At 43.2% G+C, this 16,631-nt stretch overlaps 1 protein-coding gene across 2 annotated transcripts in view; it reads right to left on the bottom strand.

The window, feature by feature from the left end:
- Positions 1-1,916: 1,916 nt before the first annotated feature.
- plcg1 (phospholipase C, gamma 1) overlaps positions 1,917-16,631 on the bottom strand; it is a 33,638-nt gene continuing 18,923 nt past the window's right edge. The window contains exons 17-33 of one of the 2 annotated variants that reach the window (XM_077568519.1): positions 16,377-16,564; positions 15,415-15,615; positions 14,612-14,731; positions 14,318-14,498; positions 13,002-13,079; positions 12,832-12,935; positions 12,633-12,726; positions 12,469-12,541; positions 10,546-10,709; positions 10,346-10,442; positions 9,731-9,955; positions 9,498-9,646; positions 7,448-7,562; positions 5,695-5,856; positions 5,523-5,611; positions 3,767-4,032; positions 1,917-3,668 (exon numbers count right to left, since the gene is read on the bottom strand). In XM_077568519.1, coding sequence (XP_077424645.1) covers positions 3,626-3,668; positions 3,767-4,032; positions 5,523-5,611; positions 5,695-5,856; positions 7,448-7,562; positions 9,498-9,646; positions 9,731-9,955; positions 10,346-10,442; positions 10,546-10,709; positions 12,469-12,541; positions 12,633-12,726; positions 12,832-12,935; positions 13,002-13,079; positions 14,318-14,498; positions 14,612-14,731; positions 15,415-15,615; positions 16,377-16,564 — 2,349 coding nt within the window. In that variant the 3' untranslated portion in view covers positions 1,917-3,625. The remainder of the gene's footprint in view (positions 3,669-3,766; positions 4,033-5,522; positions 5,612-5,694; positions 5,857-7,447; positions 7,563-9,497; positions 9,647-9,730; positions 9,956-10,345; positions 10,443-10,545; positions 10,710-12,468; positions 12,542-12,632; positions 12,727-12,831; positions 12,936-13,001; positions 13,080-14,317; positions 14,499-14,611; positions 14,732-15,414; positions 15,616-16,376; positions 16,565-16,631) is intronic. The other variant, XM_077568527.1, reaches the window with a different exon arrangement.

Below are 16,631 nucleotides of genomic sequence, written 5' to 3'. Positions count from 1 at the left end.
TTTAAGGATAGATTTAGAAACATGAATTTCTATTTGATCATTTTACATTAATTCCAAGATTTTACTCAAGTAAATATCCGTTACAAGCTTTGAAGAAAAAAGTAAAGCAGAAGTAGAAAAATGTGATTAATCGCTGCAGTTAACTCATTCACTGCCATTGACGGCTATAAACGTCCAAAATTTATTTTACTATTTCTATTAGTTTAAAAAAAAAATCCACTTTTGTTAATAGTATGAAAACTTAGATTTTTTTAATTGTACATTTAGAACAAATATGCAATTTGTGATTAACCGTGAGTTAACTAGTGAAGTCATGCAATTAATTACGATTAAAAACTTTAATCGCCTGACGCGCCGAATTTTTCATAATTTTCTTTTTTTTATTCATTCACTGCTATGGACGGCTATAAACGTCAAAAATTCATTTGAACTATTTCTATTTAACATTTTTTCCCCACTTTTGGTAACAAGAATATGAAAACCTATAAAAAAAATGTATTGTACATTTAGAACAGGTGTAAAATTTATTAATCGTGAGTTAACTAGTGAAGTCATGCAATTAATTACAATTTAAAAAAAATAATCGCCTCTTGCCTTTAATTTTTAATCTTTTTTTTTATGAATTTATGGCAGTAAATTAGTTTAAACATTTTTTAATACCATCTAGTGGCGAACTAATAATTCATTAAAAAAAATAAACATTAATTTTAATAACGTAAAAAAAAAAATCCATAACATTTACGTACTTTTTTTCCCCCTTAAAAAAAAACATTTAATCGTAGGTCTAGTAAAAGCTAATATTACATAGGTTTAGCTCTAGCCACACCTGACAGGAGGCTGACATGTTTCACCGCAATCTTTATGCTAGCGAATTTAGCAAACGTATTTAGTCAGCCTCTGATTATACTTATCGCTAGTGTCGGACTCAATGGGTCAACCGTCGCTTACCTTCCACATCTGAGACCTGCAGGGGGTCGTCGCTGAATCCCGTGATTCGGGCTCCCGCCATTTGTCTCCCTCAGCTTTGCTCTAGCTAGCTTCTCCCGCTAGCCGCTCCAGTTAGTTCTCGTTAGCCGCTCGTTAGCCACTCCAGCTAGAATAAATAGTTCTTACTAGCCACACTTGCTGGCCGCTCTAGTTCACTCGAAATAATTGGTAGTAATTGGTGATAGCTTTTGCCAAAGTCTGGTCTAAGGCTCCGTAGTACACGTGCTCACAAATGGTTGCCTTCTAATAGTTCACCACTCGATGGCACTAAATAGTTTCATAAAATTACACTCAATAACGCTGGCTTTTGTCCAATTGTTGCCACACTTAAATACACTCACCTGCGTTTTTCAACCCACAATCTTATGAGGAAAAAGTTTTTTAAACTTTAAAATGAAGAAACAGGACTTGAGTCCTTAATGTGCCAGCGGTAGGAAATAAACTGTCATCCACTAACTAAACTCACGTCTCGTCTAGATGTTAGCTTAACCCCTAGGCGTTATTGTGACAATTTTGGGGCTTTTTGCTAGTTCTGACTGTTAGTTCCATTTCAAAATAAAATACTGACCACGGGTTAAAACGACCCACCCTGCGACCCCGTCTCGTGTATCTACCACAGACTAACAAACAGTAACTTATCTTACAATTTGTCGCTAACCAGTAGAGATAACCGCAGCGGCCCACGGTTTTTTTTTATTTATTTTTTGCCCTTCAAGCTGCCATCATGCTTTCATGCTTGTGACGTGTTTGGCCGCGCGAGGCTGCCAAATCAAATCATTATTCTCCTCCGTAAGGCTCCTCAGGTTTTCTCCTGGAAGTCTAATGAAATCTGACACCAAACAAAAATTAACTGTCGTTCACGAACTTGAACGCGTTCGCGTAACACTGACGTCACATTAACGCAAACAAACTCGATACCGGCTAGCATAAAGTAGTAAGTATTTTATTCTCAGGCTTGAATATGTTTATGAAAGGCAAAATTAAAATGAATACTCTTCCTCTCCATAGCTTAGGCACATTACAGAAAGGCGAGACTGTCAGTGAGTAAACAAAAAGACACTTTGGGGCTCTGCACACATCCAAAAAGCAGGTTTTGAGATACTCAATCCATTTGACTGCTTTCAATACCAAAACTGCATCAGCCCATCGAAACGGGTACACGAAAAAATATATACAAAAAAAAAAAAAAAAAAAGATTAAGAGGCCAACAGGCAACTTTTTGTTATGATCATGCGTTGCTGAGACCCGGTCAGTCAAAACAGGTGTGAGTGTACCATGTCTGCAAGTAAATGCTGGGGGCATGAAGACAGACATTTGCAATACTGCAACATCGACAGCTAGTGGGTAAAAGTAATACGGGGGGCGCGAGGGCGGGACGCAGTCACACACACACAATGCTAATAAAAACTTTTCTGTGGAATTTTTCGAACATCTTCCAGTTCTTCACGATACCTTATGGCTTGCGAGTCTCAGTGGTGGAACACCGAGCGACAATACTGAACTTACATCATGACAGAGAGAAAACAAATGGGCAGAGTTGAACCCAAGCTCCGAGTGGACCCACTGAAGGCACCTTGACGTCCATCCGAGAAGCGGCCAGCGTCGGCCCGCTTTGACTTTGACAAACATGCAGAAGCCAGAAAGGAGCCAACCAAGACGCTTGTTGACGTTTAACTCAAAGCGCGGCGGCAGAGCAACTTTGCAATCTCCAAAACGCATGATGGCAGTGGTGTCATTCATAACTTATTTAAATATGGCATAATTTCCCACTCCTAAAGGTTTGGCTAACCAAAACATAAGCAAACTTGACAACACTTTCACAATAGTGGAGGGCCGTCACATTTTCACTGATTGAGGAAAAAAAATGAACGGAATGACATCATTACATCCGCTCCGACGTGAGATCAACCGGACAATTTGGGGGGGGGGGACAAAAGAGCAAAACGATGGAGCAGCGTGACCGACCACAAAAACGCAATCATGTGCAAGTTTGTGATTTTTGGAATGTAACACAAAAAAAAAAACGCTGGCTACGTCTGCTGCCTCACCAGCTGTGACGTCTTCCTGATGCCTTTAAGTTAAATATGTCAAGAGGAGGTGCATAATATCCTCCGAAGCGCAGAGAGAGACGTTAAAAACAGTCGCAGAGCCCTCGTGTTTTACACATATACATCAAAGGAAACGCAAAGGTCACATTATGAACGTCTTAAATAATTGGAATCGTTAAAACCGCGGGAGCTCTTTGAGAGCGGGTCGGGTGCCGCCGTCCTCTCGCCGACAGCACAACAGGAATAAATACGTTAAGTTCATACACGGAGATGAGTCAACAGCCCGCAACAGGAAACACTTTCAAACTTTTCACTGAGCACCTGGAACCTCTTCTTTTTTTCCTTCTTCCTGTGTGCAGCAACCCGCTTCCTCTCTGGCGTCGCGGCCCCTCCCTCTCCGACGGTGAGTGGGCTGGGGTGGGAGGGGGGGGGGGGTGTTTTTGTGAGCTGCCTGAAATGTAGGCCAAAGCGGTGGTGGGCGTTTCCATGGAAACAGTGCTCACAGCAGTCAGTGACATCATCAGTACGGGCAGAGGCGTGTTGGGTGGGGGGTGGGGGTTGGGGGGGCAGCTCGGGTTGGGCTTTTGGATTTAGACGCGGTTTTCTCCGCCCACTCTGGTCCGCCGCAGCATCCTGGCAAGGTGACAAACAAACAAGAGTCACGTCTGACGTCTGGAGACTTCGTACCGACCCCCCCCCCCCTCCCCTCCCGCACCCGCACCCGCACGCACCTTCTGTTCTGCGGGTCCATGTGGTCGAGCAGCGGCTCCTGCGACACCCTGAAGTCGTCCAGCGGCGACTGGTAGCGCGAGTCGAAGGGGCCCTCCCGGCCCGTGTACGCCGGCACGGCCTGGCCCGGCGACTGCGGCACCGGCGACACGTTGGAGGACGCGGACGAGACCGAGCCGTGCTCCGCGAAATGTTCCCGTCCGGCGTGCGCTGACACGACGCTCGACGAGCTCGCGGCAAACGGACACACGATCTCGCCGTTTTCATTCTGGAGAAAAGGGGGTGGGGGGGGGCATGTTGGAATGAACAGCCTCGCTAACATAAATGGAAAATGCCATTGACAAGCTAACAGTTAGCATTGGTAGTCAAAGTTTTATAACACTTTAAGCAACAGATATTTAAACACAAATAGTAGAAAAACGCATACATTCTTTATCATTTAGGAAAAATGACTACATGACAGCAACTCATTGAGTAGAAGAAGTTTGTTCTTCTTGGTTTTTGTGTGCATTATACTGCCTCCTGGTGGCCAAACTGAGTGCACCAGAAGGAGAAGCAAATTGAATTGGATTGCAGCCTTAACTCATGACGCACCAACTGTTTAATGCTTTACATTCCATTTGAATGTTATTTATTCCACATGAGTCCATATTTAAATGTTATTAATCCACATTTTTAAAAAGTAAACCGCAGACTGTGCCTTGTCTTCCGCCGTCCCCTACCTCAATTCATTTCGCCTTTATGTCTTGGAATGCGCGATAACATGTTCAACTTAATTTGAGGAAGTTCTTTTTTTTTATAAATGTGCTTATGTCAGGGATGTGATTTGACCAAAGTGAAATTATCTGAAAATTTAGCCGGGGGTCTGGGGGCCGCTGGCACCCAGCTAGGTCCAGAGCTCATGGGTTTTCCGTGTTTTTAAGTACTTTCAATGCACTCACATGACAAAGAAATAGACAAAAAAACAGCATAAATTTTCAATGTATATCGAACTGTCCCATATAAAATGGCAGTTTTAGTCAACTCAAAATCAGTCACATTCAAAAACATTGGACTGCCTTTGCTTTTAAAAACTATCACTGAGAATATCATCATATCTAACTAATGTGATTACTAAGTTAACACATAAATAATGTTGAAGAGTTCAAATTTCATGAACAAATAATTGTATCATGACCAAATGAAAAGTAACTCATATTAGAGCATACCACAAATGTCTTTGTTATAGCAGAAGATGTTATCTGTCGGAGTCATGTCCATACACAATGAACTACTAAAAAAAAAAATTAAAAAAAAACTGAATTTTTTTTTTTTTTGGGGGGGGATAAAAAAAGCGGAATTCCGCGAATTAGCGGAAAAATCACATCCCTGTTATGTAAAACATTCAAAATGAGCTCGGAGGGTTGGCAATTTCAGTGTTATTAGTCATTCGAGCCCCGTTTCTTTCTCCATTAGCGGTGCTAAGCGATGACCATCACTGAAAAAAGTGGTCACATGACAATGCAGTTGGCGAAGTCTTGCTGAAGACTTTTTCTATTCAGTCTAGGCTTATGTTTCAATTACAAAAATCATATCTGTACCAAAATTGCAAATTCTCTTCAACTTTAATAACATTGAGATAATGCCAACATTTTTTATTTATTTATTTTTTTTAAATCAGCAAACCCCTTTTAAAAACACATTGAAAAACAGTTGAAGACGATCTTCTGATCCGCCTCAAAAACAAACCCGCATTGAGTCCAGTCAAACGGGCCTTACCCTTCCTCTGACGACGTCCATGTGGACCAACAACGAGGCCAACTCCAGATCTTCGTTGAAGCTGTTCTTCAGCGGGACCGACCGATAACCTGCCGAAGACGAGAGGTCAGTCACGCGAGCGCTAAGCAACTGACGGGAATGGACCGGCGCCGGCCGGCGCTGCTGCGCGTACCCGTCTTCAGGCTGTGAATGGGGAAGGTGGCCTGGGCCAGGAAGTTCTGGTCGCTGAACATGTCGATCTCGTAGACCACAAAGCGCAGGAAGGCGAAGGCCGAGTTGCTGACTGCGAACTGGAAGGGCTTTCGGGGCCACGTGGGGTTCAGGCCGTTATCAGCTGGGGACGGGAAACAAGACAATCAAGCTTTTGCGTGGAGGTTTTTGTAAAACGCGACGTGCACAATACTGCTGTACTCAAATCTGGCAGGGTGTGGAGTATTCGCCTTTAATGTGAAGATGTCCATTTGATTGATTTGTGAATGGCGAATTGTTGCTTGTGTGTGTTATGCTAGGAAAGGAACATCAAACTGCTCAAACAAGCAGTCTTTATTTGTGTTGGATGAAAGTATAGTGCTACCTCGGAGTTTGAACATAATTTGTGATAAAGTGTTCAACCTCCGAAACATTTTTTCCCATAGGAAATAATGTAAATGCAATTAATCCGTTCCCAAGCTCCAAAAACAGAAAATTCCTATTTTAATTTCTATTTATGTTTTTTTACATTTACAGTACAGTACAATATTTAAACAATAAAAAATACCTTATCTTTTTTCTTGTGGTGTGATGGCATCAGTGGATGATAAATGCTACGTTAATGCTAGCTTTAGTTCAGTGCTGAGTTTGTGTATTTTACATTGGGCATATTGTCGGACTACTAAGCGTGCGTTGTTTAACGTCAGGCACGTTGTTGAACAGCTAAGGGGGGTCCTCGTGCCAGTATTTACAGAAATAGTCACGGTAGTTACAACGGCGCGATAATCTCCTTCCTAATTCCACAAATTTCCATTAATTGCACAAAACTGCAAGGCCGCGAAAAGTGAACCGCGTTATAGCGATAGAACACTGTAATGCTTTTTTTTTTTTTCTCGCATGTTGATGGTAACACTTGCTAAGTGTTTGCACTTCATAAATTTAGCCTCAATTACAATGTTTAGATCAGATAACTGTACATAGTCTACTCACATTTAACGCTTATTTAATTTGACGATGAAAATATAATTGACACGTTAAATGTCGCAATCGCGATATTCAACACAACATATCGCATGCTTTTCCAATATCGTGCAGCCCCAGTAACAGGCTTATTAGCAGATCATGCCGAGAAGCTACTCGTCAAAGAAATGTGTGGCAAGACTGTTAGAAAAAACAGCAGTTGGATATTCGCCAGTTGTTACTCAACAAACCGTTACATTTGAGTGAATTTTTTTTAAATTTTTTTTTTAATTTTTTTTTTTACTAAATTTGATAAATATATATACATATTTTCATCACAATTAAAAGACCATCAAGTAGCAGTACTAAATATCTGTGAGTATTCAAATGTACAGTAAATACTGTGTGCACAAAAAAAGTAGCATCGATTCCCTCATTTTTATGACCTCTAGTTATTGGTTACGATCAATAAAACAGCACAGTTGGGGGGGCGCAACCACTCACTATTGCATACAGAGCTCAGCATAAATAAGCACACCCAAACAGACTTCTTAGAAAAAGCTTGCGTTTCCTTTCACAATCAATATTTGATGTCATACTATACTTCAAAGTACTCGACGGCAGCTACACTATTCTTAATACGGCATACGATTAATAGAGAATTTTTTTTTTTTGCCTTCCAGCGTTATTGAACATGATTATGTAACAATGTTACACCCATGTTGGATAAAAGACAAAAATAACAACATGACTTTACGCCGCAACTCAATCCTCACCTTCTGAATCGGTTTTTTGCTTGGCGCTGTCATACTCGGCCCCGCACACCTCAATCTCGATGAGGGGGCAAACGATGCCACGTCCGTGCTTGGGTAGGTGCCTCGCACCCAACACCTTTAAAAGAGAGATAAGAAATGAACACTTTTTTGTTTACACCTGATGGAAAGAACTTACAAAGTGCTTAAGATCGGTCAAGACAACATAACGTGACAAAAGAGAATATAAAAAGGACTGAGCTGGTTTTGAATGAAGTCAAAAGGCGCACACGCCGGATGGAAAATGTCGGGTTGTCGGTTTCACACGCCGTTAGCTTGGTGTGAGCGTCTGCTCCATGCCCATTGCGAGTGTTCTCATTTTGTATTGGTTGCTTGTCCGTTTCCAAAAAACAGCGGCTATGACTAAGTACCTAATAGGTAGGATTGCTCGATTATGAAGAAAATATTAATCATGATTATTTTGGTAATAACTTAAATCACGATTAGGACGATCATTTATTTTTGGGTACAAAACAAGAAAATGTTTAAATGTAAAAAATATTTAGACAAATCAAATTCTTTGAAACACTTTACTTATGCAAGTTCCTTTTTGATTAAACAAAATGTATTAAATTTGTTATTTAAAAATAAAAAAATAAGGTGCAAATGGATCAATTTAAACTCAAAACTCTAAATTAGTATTAATAATCTTTTTTTTTGACGATTATGCTTATTTCATAATTGTGGAGTGTTATAATTGAAATTGAATTTCAATTCATTTCACAGCCTTGCAACACACACACACACACACACACACACGTTTGTTTTACTATCTTTGTGGCGCCATCTCATTGACATAATGCATTGCCTAGCCCAGGGGTGGGCAAACTTTTTGACTTGCGGGCCACAATGGGTTTGAAATTTTGACAAATGGGCCGGACCAGGAGCATTTGGACCTCATAGCACAGTAAAAACACACAGATAAATGTACAACCCAATTTACTTATAGTGTGCACTTAGGACTGCGTTTTTCAAATGTGCAAAATCCCCATATTTAAAACAGCTTTTCCAATAGCTTCATTTTTATTGTTTTAGCTCAACTTTTGCTGTGTTTTTATGCTTTGTAAAGTGACCTTGGGTGTTCTGAAAGGTGCTGTTTTTAAATGAAATGTATTATTATTATTATTATTATGATTATTATAAAATAGCCCTAATCCAGGTAGTACGTTTGCCTCAGTGAATATGCAAGATGCGGCATTTACACACTATTTGGCAAAGTGGGAGGAGAAATGTAAATAGATTATAATAGCACATACACTGTGATCTGTCAAACCTGGTGACTGCATCTATTATTAATAGATTTCAATTCAAGGCGTAAAGTTAAAGAATTTTTTTCCATTGGCCCACCCATTTTTAACCCGGGCCCACAGTACGTGTGACACAAATTTGTTCTCCGCATTTGACCCATCCCCTGAGGGAGCGGTGAGCAGCAACAGCGCCGCGCTCGGGAATCATGTGGTGATCTAACCTCCCAATTCCAACCCTTAATGCTCAGTGTCAAGCAGAGTGGCAATCGGTCCCATTTTTATAGTCTTTGGTATGACCCGGCCGGGAATTGAACCCACGACCTCCCAGTCTCAGGGCGGACACTCTAACCACTCGGCCACTGAGCTGAAAAAAAATAAATAAAAAAATCGCTTTTTTTTTCTAGCCTTATTGGATAAATTCGGCGGGCCGGATTGAAACGCATAACGGGCCGTATTTGGCCCGCGGGCCGGGGTTTGCCCATGCTGGCCTAGCCCCTCCTTCCCCTAACCGTAAAAAAAATCATTGCCTACCCCTATTCCTTACCCTAACCTCAACCGTAACCCAATTCTAATCTAAACTCTCAAAACCAAGTCTTGACCCTCAAAAAGAGGTCTAAACTTGTGGGAATGGCCCCACGTGGACGGGTGGACCCCACAACTCTGTGAAATCCCGAAATGTAACAAAAACAAGACCACGCACACACACACAAGACCAAGCTGAGGTCAAGTAAGCTGGTAAGGTCATGACATCCCACAGGAAGACGTACCTCGATCTGAAGAGTGACTTCGTCGAGGCCCCGCACGGTGTGTCTGTCAAAGGGGTCGAAGGTGTCGTCCCTCATGATGGGAGGCTGGAGGACGTAGCCGCTCCGTCCGTTCAGCATGAACAAGGCCTGGTTCATCTGCATGGGCTTGTCTGGACGGAAGACGGCGCACGAGCGTCAAACAATAATCACACGTTGCCACTTGAAGAAACGGGATGAAAGACGGTTCCCTTTACCCGCCGTCTGGAAGTTCAGCGCCACAAGCTGCGAGCCGCAGAGCCACATGGGCAGAGGGTCGTAGTTGGACGAGTCCAGTCTTTGGCCTCGCGGGTAGATCCGGGACAGCTGCAGTCGATTGTATTGCAGGAACTTCTTCCCTTTGATTTTGTTGACGTATTTCTCCGCCTTGGTCTCGGGAAAGGAGGACATGTCCCGGAAACAGGCGCGCTCCGTGCCGATCTCTAGAGGATGCGGGCAGACCGGGACAGGGTTGACTCATCGGCCTAAAACACTTCCGATATCACGTCCGTCTCGTCTTACGTCCATTACATTGAAATGACATTTTGTTCGGTTCAGGTGAACGGTATGGGATTTTTTTAATAGGTTTTAGGTGAACTAATGAATACACACACACACGCACGCACATACACATACAAATAATAATAATAATAATAATAATAATAATTTTTTTAAAAATTAAAAAGGAGAGAGCAATGATGATGACATGTCAAATCGGTAAAATTACCGAATGAACAATACTGAGCTCTTCAGAGAGAAAAAAAAAAAGACATTTTATTTATTAAAATTGCAAGACATAAGGAGACATTTGGGGGTTGTTCAAGTTGACTTACTGTCTTCGTCGAAAGGCACGGGTCGACAGTAGACGACCAGGTCGGATAACTCCAGTGCAATCTTCTTTCTCCTCTCCATCATCTTTCCCTCCTCCAGCTGCGCACACACACACACACACACACACACACAACACGATCAATCTGCTGCATCTGTATGGCAGGTGGTGATGTGTCACAAAGTGAGGGTGCGCGGCACGCACCTTGGCCTCTGAGGTCATCGCCACCTCGCGGATCTTGAGAACCCATTCCTTTAACTCCTCCTGAGTGCTGGCAGCAACTTCCAGCACCGGTCCGGTCCGCATGGCCGTGGTTGGTACGAGGGAGAAGACATGTGGCCTGCTTCCTTTTCCATCGGGCCGAACAACTGGTTTGGAAACATATCAGGTCAAAAATAGAGGCTAGAGTCCTGCATTCAATCGATTTATTGTATGTATGTACATGTATTTTGTTTACTGAAATCTTTTTTGAAATATATATTTACATAAATTGTGCAACTATATAATAGTGTGGTTAAAGCCAGGTTCATACAGCAAGATAATTAACCCCAATTTTAGCCTTAACAAGCGTGATGACGCTCCCATATTAGTGAATATGTTTGTTTTTTAAGGCAGATACCAATTATGAGCAGTCAAGGAGGCCGATAACCGATATTTTAAGACAATATTTATTTGCAGTAAAAGAGAAAATATTAGTGTCAAAATTTAAAAAAAAAAGGGTTTTTGGTCTTTTAATTTGAAACATATAAATAATTGACAGCTTTGTTTAAAAATGCTAACAAAAAATTGCAGGGAGCTTCCAGGGTCATCAGCATGTGTTAAGCTAAATTAAAAATTAAGCACATAAATAGTTCCCTAAAGTTTTCTACTGTAAATAAAGTTTTCCAAAATGTCAACATAATTTCTTAATTTTAACATAAAAAATTGTAGGGAGTTCCCAGTGTCATCTTAAATTTGTATAACGTCGAAATTTAAATCTCACTGAGCGACAAATGCATGTGAATGTAGCTAATTTGGGGTTTTCATGAGGGTTCGTAGAAGGTTTCAAAAGATCTTCACAGACAATAAAAAATTGGCTGAATATGTTCAAAAGGTCTTTGTGACAAGTAAAAATTGAAAACCCTAAATGTGCTACCTTCGCAAGCATTCACCGCTCAGTGAGAAACCAGCTTTATCGGCCTTCAGATTCGTAAAAAGGCAAATACCGATATTTGTGAAAGTACCAAATATCGACACCGATAGTCGGTCTATCCCTATCCCATATCCAAAAACTAATCTTCACACAGATTCCTGCCGTGTGTGGTGTGTTCAAACGGATCTCAGCTCCTTCAATCGCAAATCGCCTTTTCTTTTAGTCGTTTTTTCAGTATCGCCACTAGTCCGTCAACTGTTTACTCTGAAGTCACGCTTAATCTTAAGAGGTTTTGCGAAATTTCCCGTCTAACCTAGGAAAAAAATCAGGAATGAAATAATCGGTACGTGTTTGATGTGTTGATTTTGCCGTGTGGGCTGCACACCACACACTGTATGTTCAAAACTGTTTTTTACCCATGACTTTTTTTTTTCTCGTCTCTCGGAATTTGGAAGTCTGCTGACAATCTTGAAATCTTGTCATGTGAACCAGGCTTAAAATACAAAAACATTGAAAGGACAGAATTCTTGCAGCTATGCACATTAACAGGGGCCAAATGTTTCAATTTCCTTTTCAAACACACTTTAGCCTATTTTCTTTTTAAAACACTTGCAGTCACAATGTTAATGCACAAAATGTCAAACTTAATACTGCCACTAGAGGGAGCCAAAACCCCAGCTATGGACAGAGCAGCTGCTTTTAGAGCCTAAATACGAACCAACAGAGATAGCAATGCAAATGGGGTGTGCCCCGCCGAGCCCCAGGCCTTAGATTGCAGATAAGTAAAGAAACAAAGAGATTGTAATCAAACAAAAAAAAATGGACTTTTAGTACTCGCTAGACAAATCGAAAGCAGCACAACTAGTTGGAAACGTAGATTATAATCATGGAAGGAGGCTGCCCTCTGACACGTCGACTGCCAAGCACTGCAGCAGCAGAGCCGAACAGGAAATGGAGTGGGGGGACGGCGGGGGGAGGGGGGGGGTGTCGCTCACCAATCTGACAGGAGGAGACGTCCACACTTCCTCTCAGCAGATCTCCCAGTGGGCTGTTTTCTGTCATCTCCTGCTGGACACGGAAGAGTAGCATAAGGTGAATCAATGGAGTGGAGCCGAGTATGCACGGAGCGCTGCGTGGATTCGATTGATTTGATCCTCACACTTCTGTCTGGCTCTGCGGCTGACGGACTGATCTCCTCAACGTAATTCGCCGGAAACCACAGCTGCTTCTTCCCTCCGCAGTCGCCCTTCCACCTGGCAGAAGTGGCATTTTATTATCAACAGCACATGGACACGGACGAAAATAAATAAAAGTCAATCCCACATGAGAGCTCCTTCCGCAATAGATGTCAAACTCACCATCCTCCTTCCTGTTTGTCCACGTTGGAGATGGTGGCGTTTTTGGTGAATGAGAGCTCATCATCTCTTTGGGCTTTATACTCATACATGGCTCTTACTGTGCACTGTAAAAGGCAGACGGAATGTTATAGGAATTCAACTGACTGGATTTCTCCACAGCGGACACTCACCTTAAAGGTAGGCATTTGATTGGCTTCCACATAAAAGCCAGGATTCCGGCCCTCGTAGAGTGACCCGTAGTCGGGCTCCTGTCAGATGAGACAATGTCTCTCAATTGGACGGTCATCGTTGCATTCAACAAGACACAGCCACATATAACTCCAAAACATCCATCCATCCATTTTCTACGGGGTCGGGACGCGGGGGCAGCAGCTTTAGGAGGAAAGCCCAGACTTCCTTCTCCCCAGCCACTTCGACCAGCTCTTCCGAAGGGATCCCAAGGCGTTCCCAGGCCAGCCAGGAGACATAGACTGTCCAGCGTGTTCTGGGTTGTCCCCGGGGCCTCCCACCGGTGGGACATGCCCGGAACACCTCTCCAGGGAGGCGTCCAGAAAGCATCCAAACCAAACGCCCAAGCCACCTCAATTGGCTCCTCTCCTCGAGTAGCGGCTCGACCCTCAGTCACTCCCAGATGACCGAGCTTCTCACCCTATCTCTAAGGGAGAGGCTGGACACCCTGCGGAGGAAACTCATTTCGGCCGCTTGTATCCGGGATCTCGTTCTTTCGGTCACGACCCACAGCTGGTGACCACTGGTGAAGGTGGGAACGTAGATCGACCGGTAAAAAACTGCTTTACCACATCAAACCGATACAGAGTTCACATCACTGCAGACGCTGCACCGATCCGCCTGTCAATCTCCCGCTCCAACCTACCCTCACTCGTGAACAAGACTCCAAGATACTTGAACTCCTTCACTTGGGGCAGGACCTCATCCCCGACCCGGAGAGAGCACGCCACCCTTTTCAGGACTGAGGACCATGGTCTCGGATTTGGAGGTGCTGATCCACATCCCAACCGCTTCACACTCTGCTACGAGCCGCTCCAGTGAGAGTTGGAGATCACAGCTTGATGAAGCCAACAGCACCACATCATCTGCAAAAAGCAGAGATGCTATACTGAGGCCACCAAACCGGACCCCCCTCAACGCCTCGGCTGTGTCTAGAAATTCTGTCCATAAAAGTTATTAACAAGAATCGGTGACAGAGGGCAGCCTTGGCGGAGTTCAACCCTCACTGGTACCGAATCAGACTTACCGCGGACCAAACTTTGACAACGGTCGTACAGGGACCGAACAGCCCGTATCAGGGGGCTCGGTACCCGTACTACCGAAACACCCCCCACAGGACTCCCGGAGGGTCGATCGCCTTCTCCAAATCCACAAAACACATGTAGACTGGTTGGGCGAACTCCCATGCACCCTCGTGGATTAAAACTCCAAACAATTTGTAATGATTATTTTCCCGCCAGTCCAACGCGGTACTCACAGCAGTGCCGATCTTTTCCAGTGTGTCTTCATTGATGGGATATCGCAGCTTCATTTTGCGATACAGAGGGTGCTTCTCGTAGTAGCTGATGAGATCGACGAGGCTGTCAAACTCCGAAGTGCCCAGCACCACAGTCTGACCCTCTTGCTGTACACGGCAGTGCTTAATCTTGCCCTCGGCCCTGCATCGAAACCACCGGCATACAATAAATGACTAAGCGCCACACGATTCATCGCTTATCTGCTGTACATTTACAATCTCTCCAATCGGGATATTTAAGTCACAGCTACTTGCCTGAAGGAGATGGCAAATGAGTTGGATTCAGCCCTCTTCCTGACAAGGAAAGCGCCATCTCTAGGAACCCTCATCAGCATGTTCTCAGCATGACTCCTGGATAGGTTCGCATGGTACCACCTGGAACAAACGAACAAAAAAAAAAGACCCAATTAGAACAGGTATATTTTCTTTAGTTTATTAGTTAGTTTAAGAAACTTTAGTTTCTTTGAGTAGCCGGGCTCTCCCTTAGAGATAGGGTGAGAAGCTCGGTCATCCAGGACTCAGCGTCGAGCCGCTACTCCTCCACGTTGAGAGGAACCAGTTGAGGTGGCTCGGGCATCTGGTTCGGATGCCTCCTGGACGCCTCCCTGGGGAGGTGTTCTGGGCATGTCCTACCGGCGGGAGTCCCCGGGGACGACCCAGGACACACTGGAGAGACTATGTCTCTCGGCTGTCCTGGGAACGCCTTGGAGTCCCGTCGGAGGAGCTGGCTGAAGTGGCTGGGGAGAGGGAAGTCTGGGCTTCCCTGCTAAAGCTACTGCCCCCGCGACACGACCCCGGATAAGCAGAAGACGACGGACGGACGATATTTTCTTTTATCTTCCAAGCACTCTAATGCATTAAATCAAATCGTACCGTGATTATCGGTTCCCCTTACCTACCTTTAACTTACCATCTAGCAGACATTTACATTAAAACTTTAAGAAACTACCACACAAATTTCTAATGTATTTTCATATACTTGGAAGGCACGGTAAGCATTTAAAAAAAGTTCAACCCTCTAAACAATTTGTCATTCTTGATATGTGAGTGAGTCTCACTCTTTGCTCTCGTGGGCGTTGGTCTGCGGCACGGGCTCAGTCAGCTTCATCTCAAATTCATTGCAGCGCAACGCCACCTGCTGGTAGTGGTTGATGAGGGCAAAGAGAGTGTCGAACACCAGGTTGTCAGTCAGGTAGAATTTGGGGCTGCCGGCCTCTTGGCGGGAGTGAATGCGGCAGTGCTGCACTCGTCCCGACCGCCTGGAAAAGGGATGAGATGGAGGAAGGGTAAAAATGTGATCATATGTATAGTTTCCACTCAGTGATTCAATTTATTAGAATGTGCTTTTTATGGAGGACCAAATTAAAAATAAATAAATAAATAAATACAAATATAATTCAAAAGTTAAACACAAAACATATAAATGGAAATAAAAACAAAAATATGAATAAATAAATAAATAAAAGTAAAAATACATACATAAATATAAAAAAATATATAAATACATTTAAAAATTGTTAACAAAAAATAAAAATTCAGGGCCCTTCCAAAAGGTATGTAGGGCAGACACTGAGAATGAGGAAAGTTAAAGTATAAAAGGTGGTGTTTTTGGTTTAACGTTACACGTGTTTTTGGGGTCACCATTTTCCATCTTCAAAAAAGTTTTGGTTCAATATTGTCCTGTCCTGGAAAATTCTGAGCATATACATTCAATCCATCACTTTCATTGATTACTCCGTTCGTGACTCCATTCATTCAGAGTCAATGCAATGACAAAGGTAATGATCTGAACACGACATTAAATCCATGAAATGCACGTTCACTGGAATGAATCAGGCTGTCAATGCACTTTCAAAAAATGTGTTAAAATAGAAAAAACATTCAGTTAATTTAAAATGCACAAAATAACTCAAATAAATAGTTCATTTATTTTAGATTAATATGTGAATAATCCTCCGTTGTCGTGATTTAATGTCACAGTTTGTAGAAACTAGATGAAATTCCCCAATCCGGAACATACCAGAAAGACAGTGTGTAATCTCCCACAAAGGTCTCACTCTCTCGAACCAGGAAGGAGCCGTCAGGCGCTCCGGTTTCTAGGCAGTACTCCGACAGCAGCCGCTCAGCTATCTGTCTCCCGTCCCGCCCTGCGCCCAACTTCCCGTGGAACCACTTTTCTGTAACATGCTGATCCATCCCATTGGAAACCTGTCGATTAGCGGAAAGGAACTGATAACGGCTCAAGCCCGCCACCAACAGGAAGCACTTGACATCA

The sequence above is a fragment of the Vanacampus margaritifer genome, chromosome 1 (genome assembly GCF_051991255.1).
Source record: "Vanacampus margaritifer isolate UIUO_Vmar chromosome 1, RoL_Vmar_1.0, whole genome shotgun sequence".
Classification (NCBI taxonomy): Eukaryota; Metazoa; Chordata; class Actinopteri; order Syngnathiformes; family Syngnathidae; genus Vanacampus; species Vanacampus margaritifer.
This window is presented reverse-complemented; position numbering and strand designations above follow the sequence as displayed.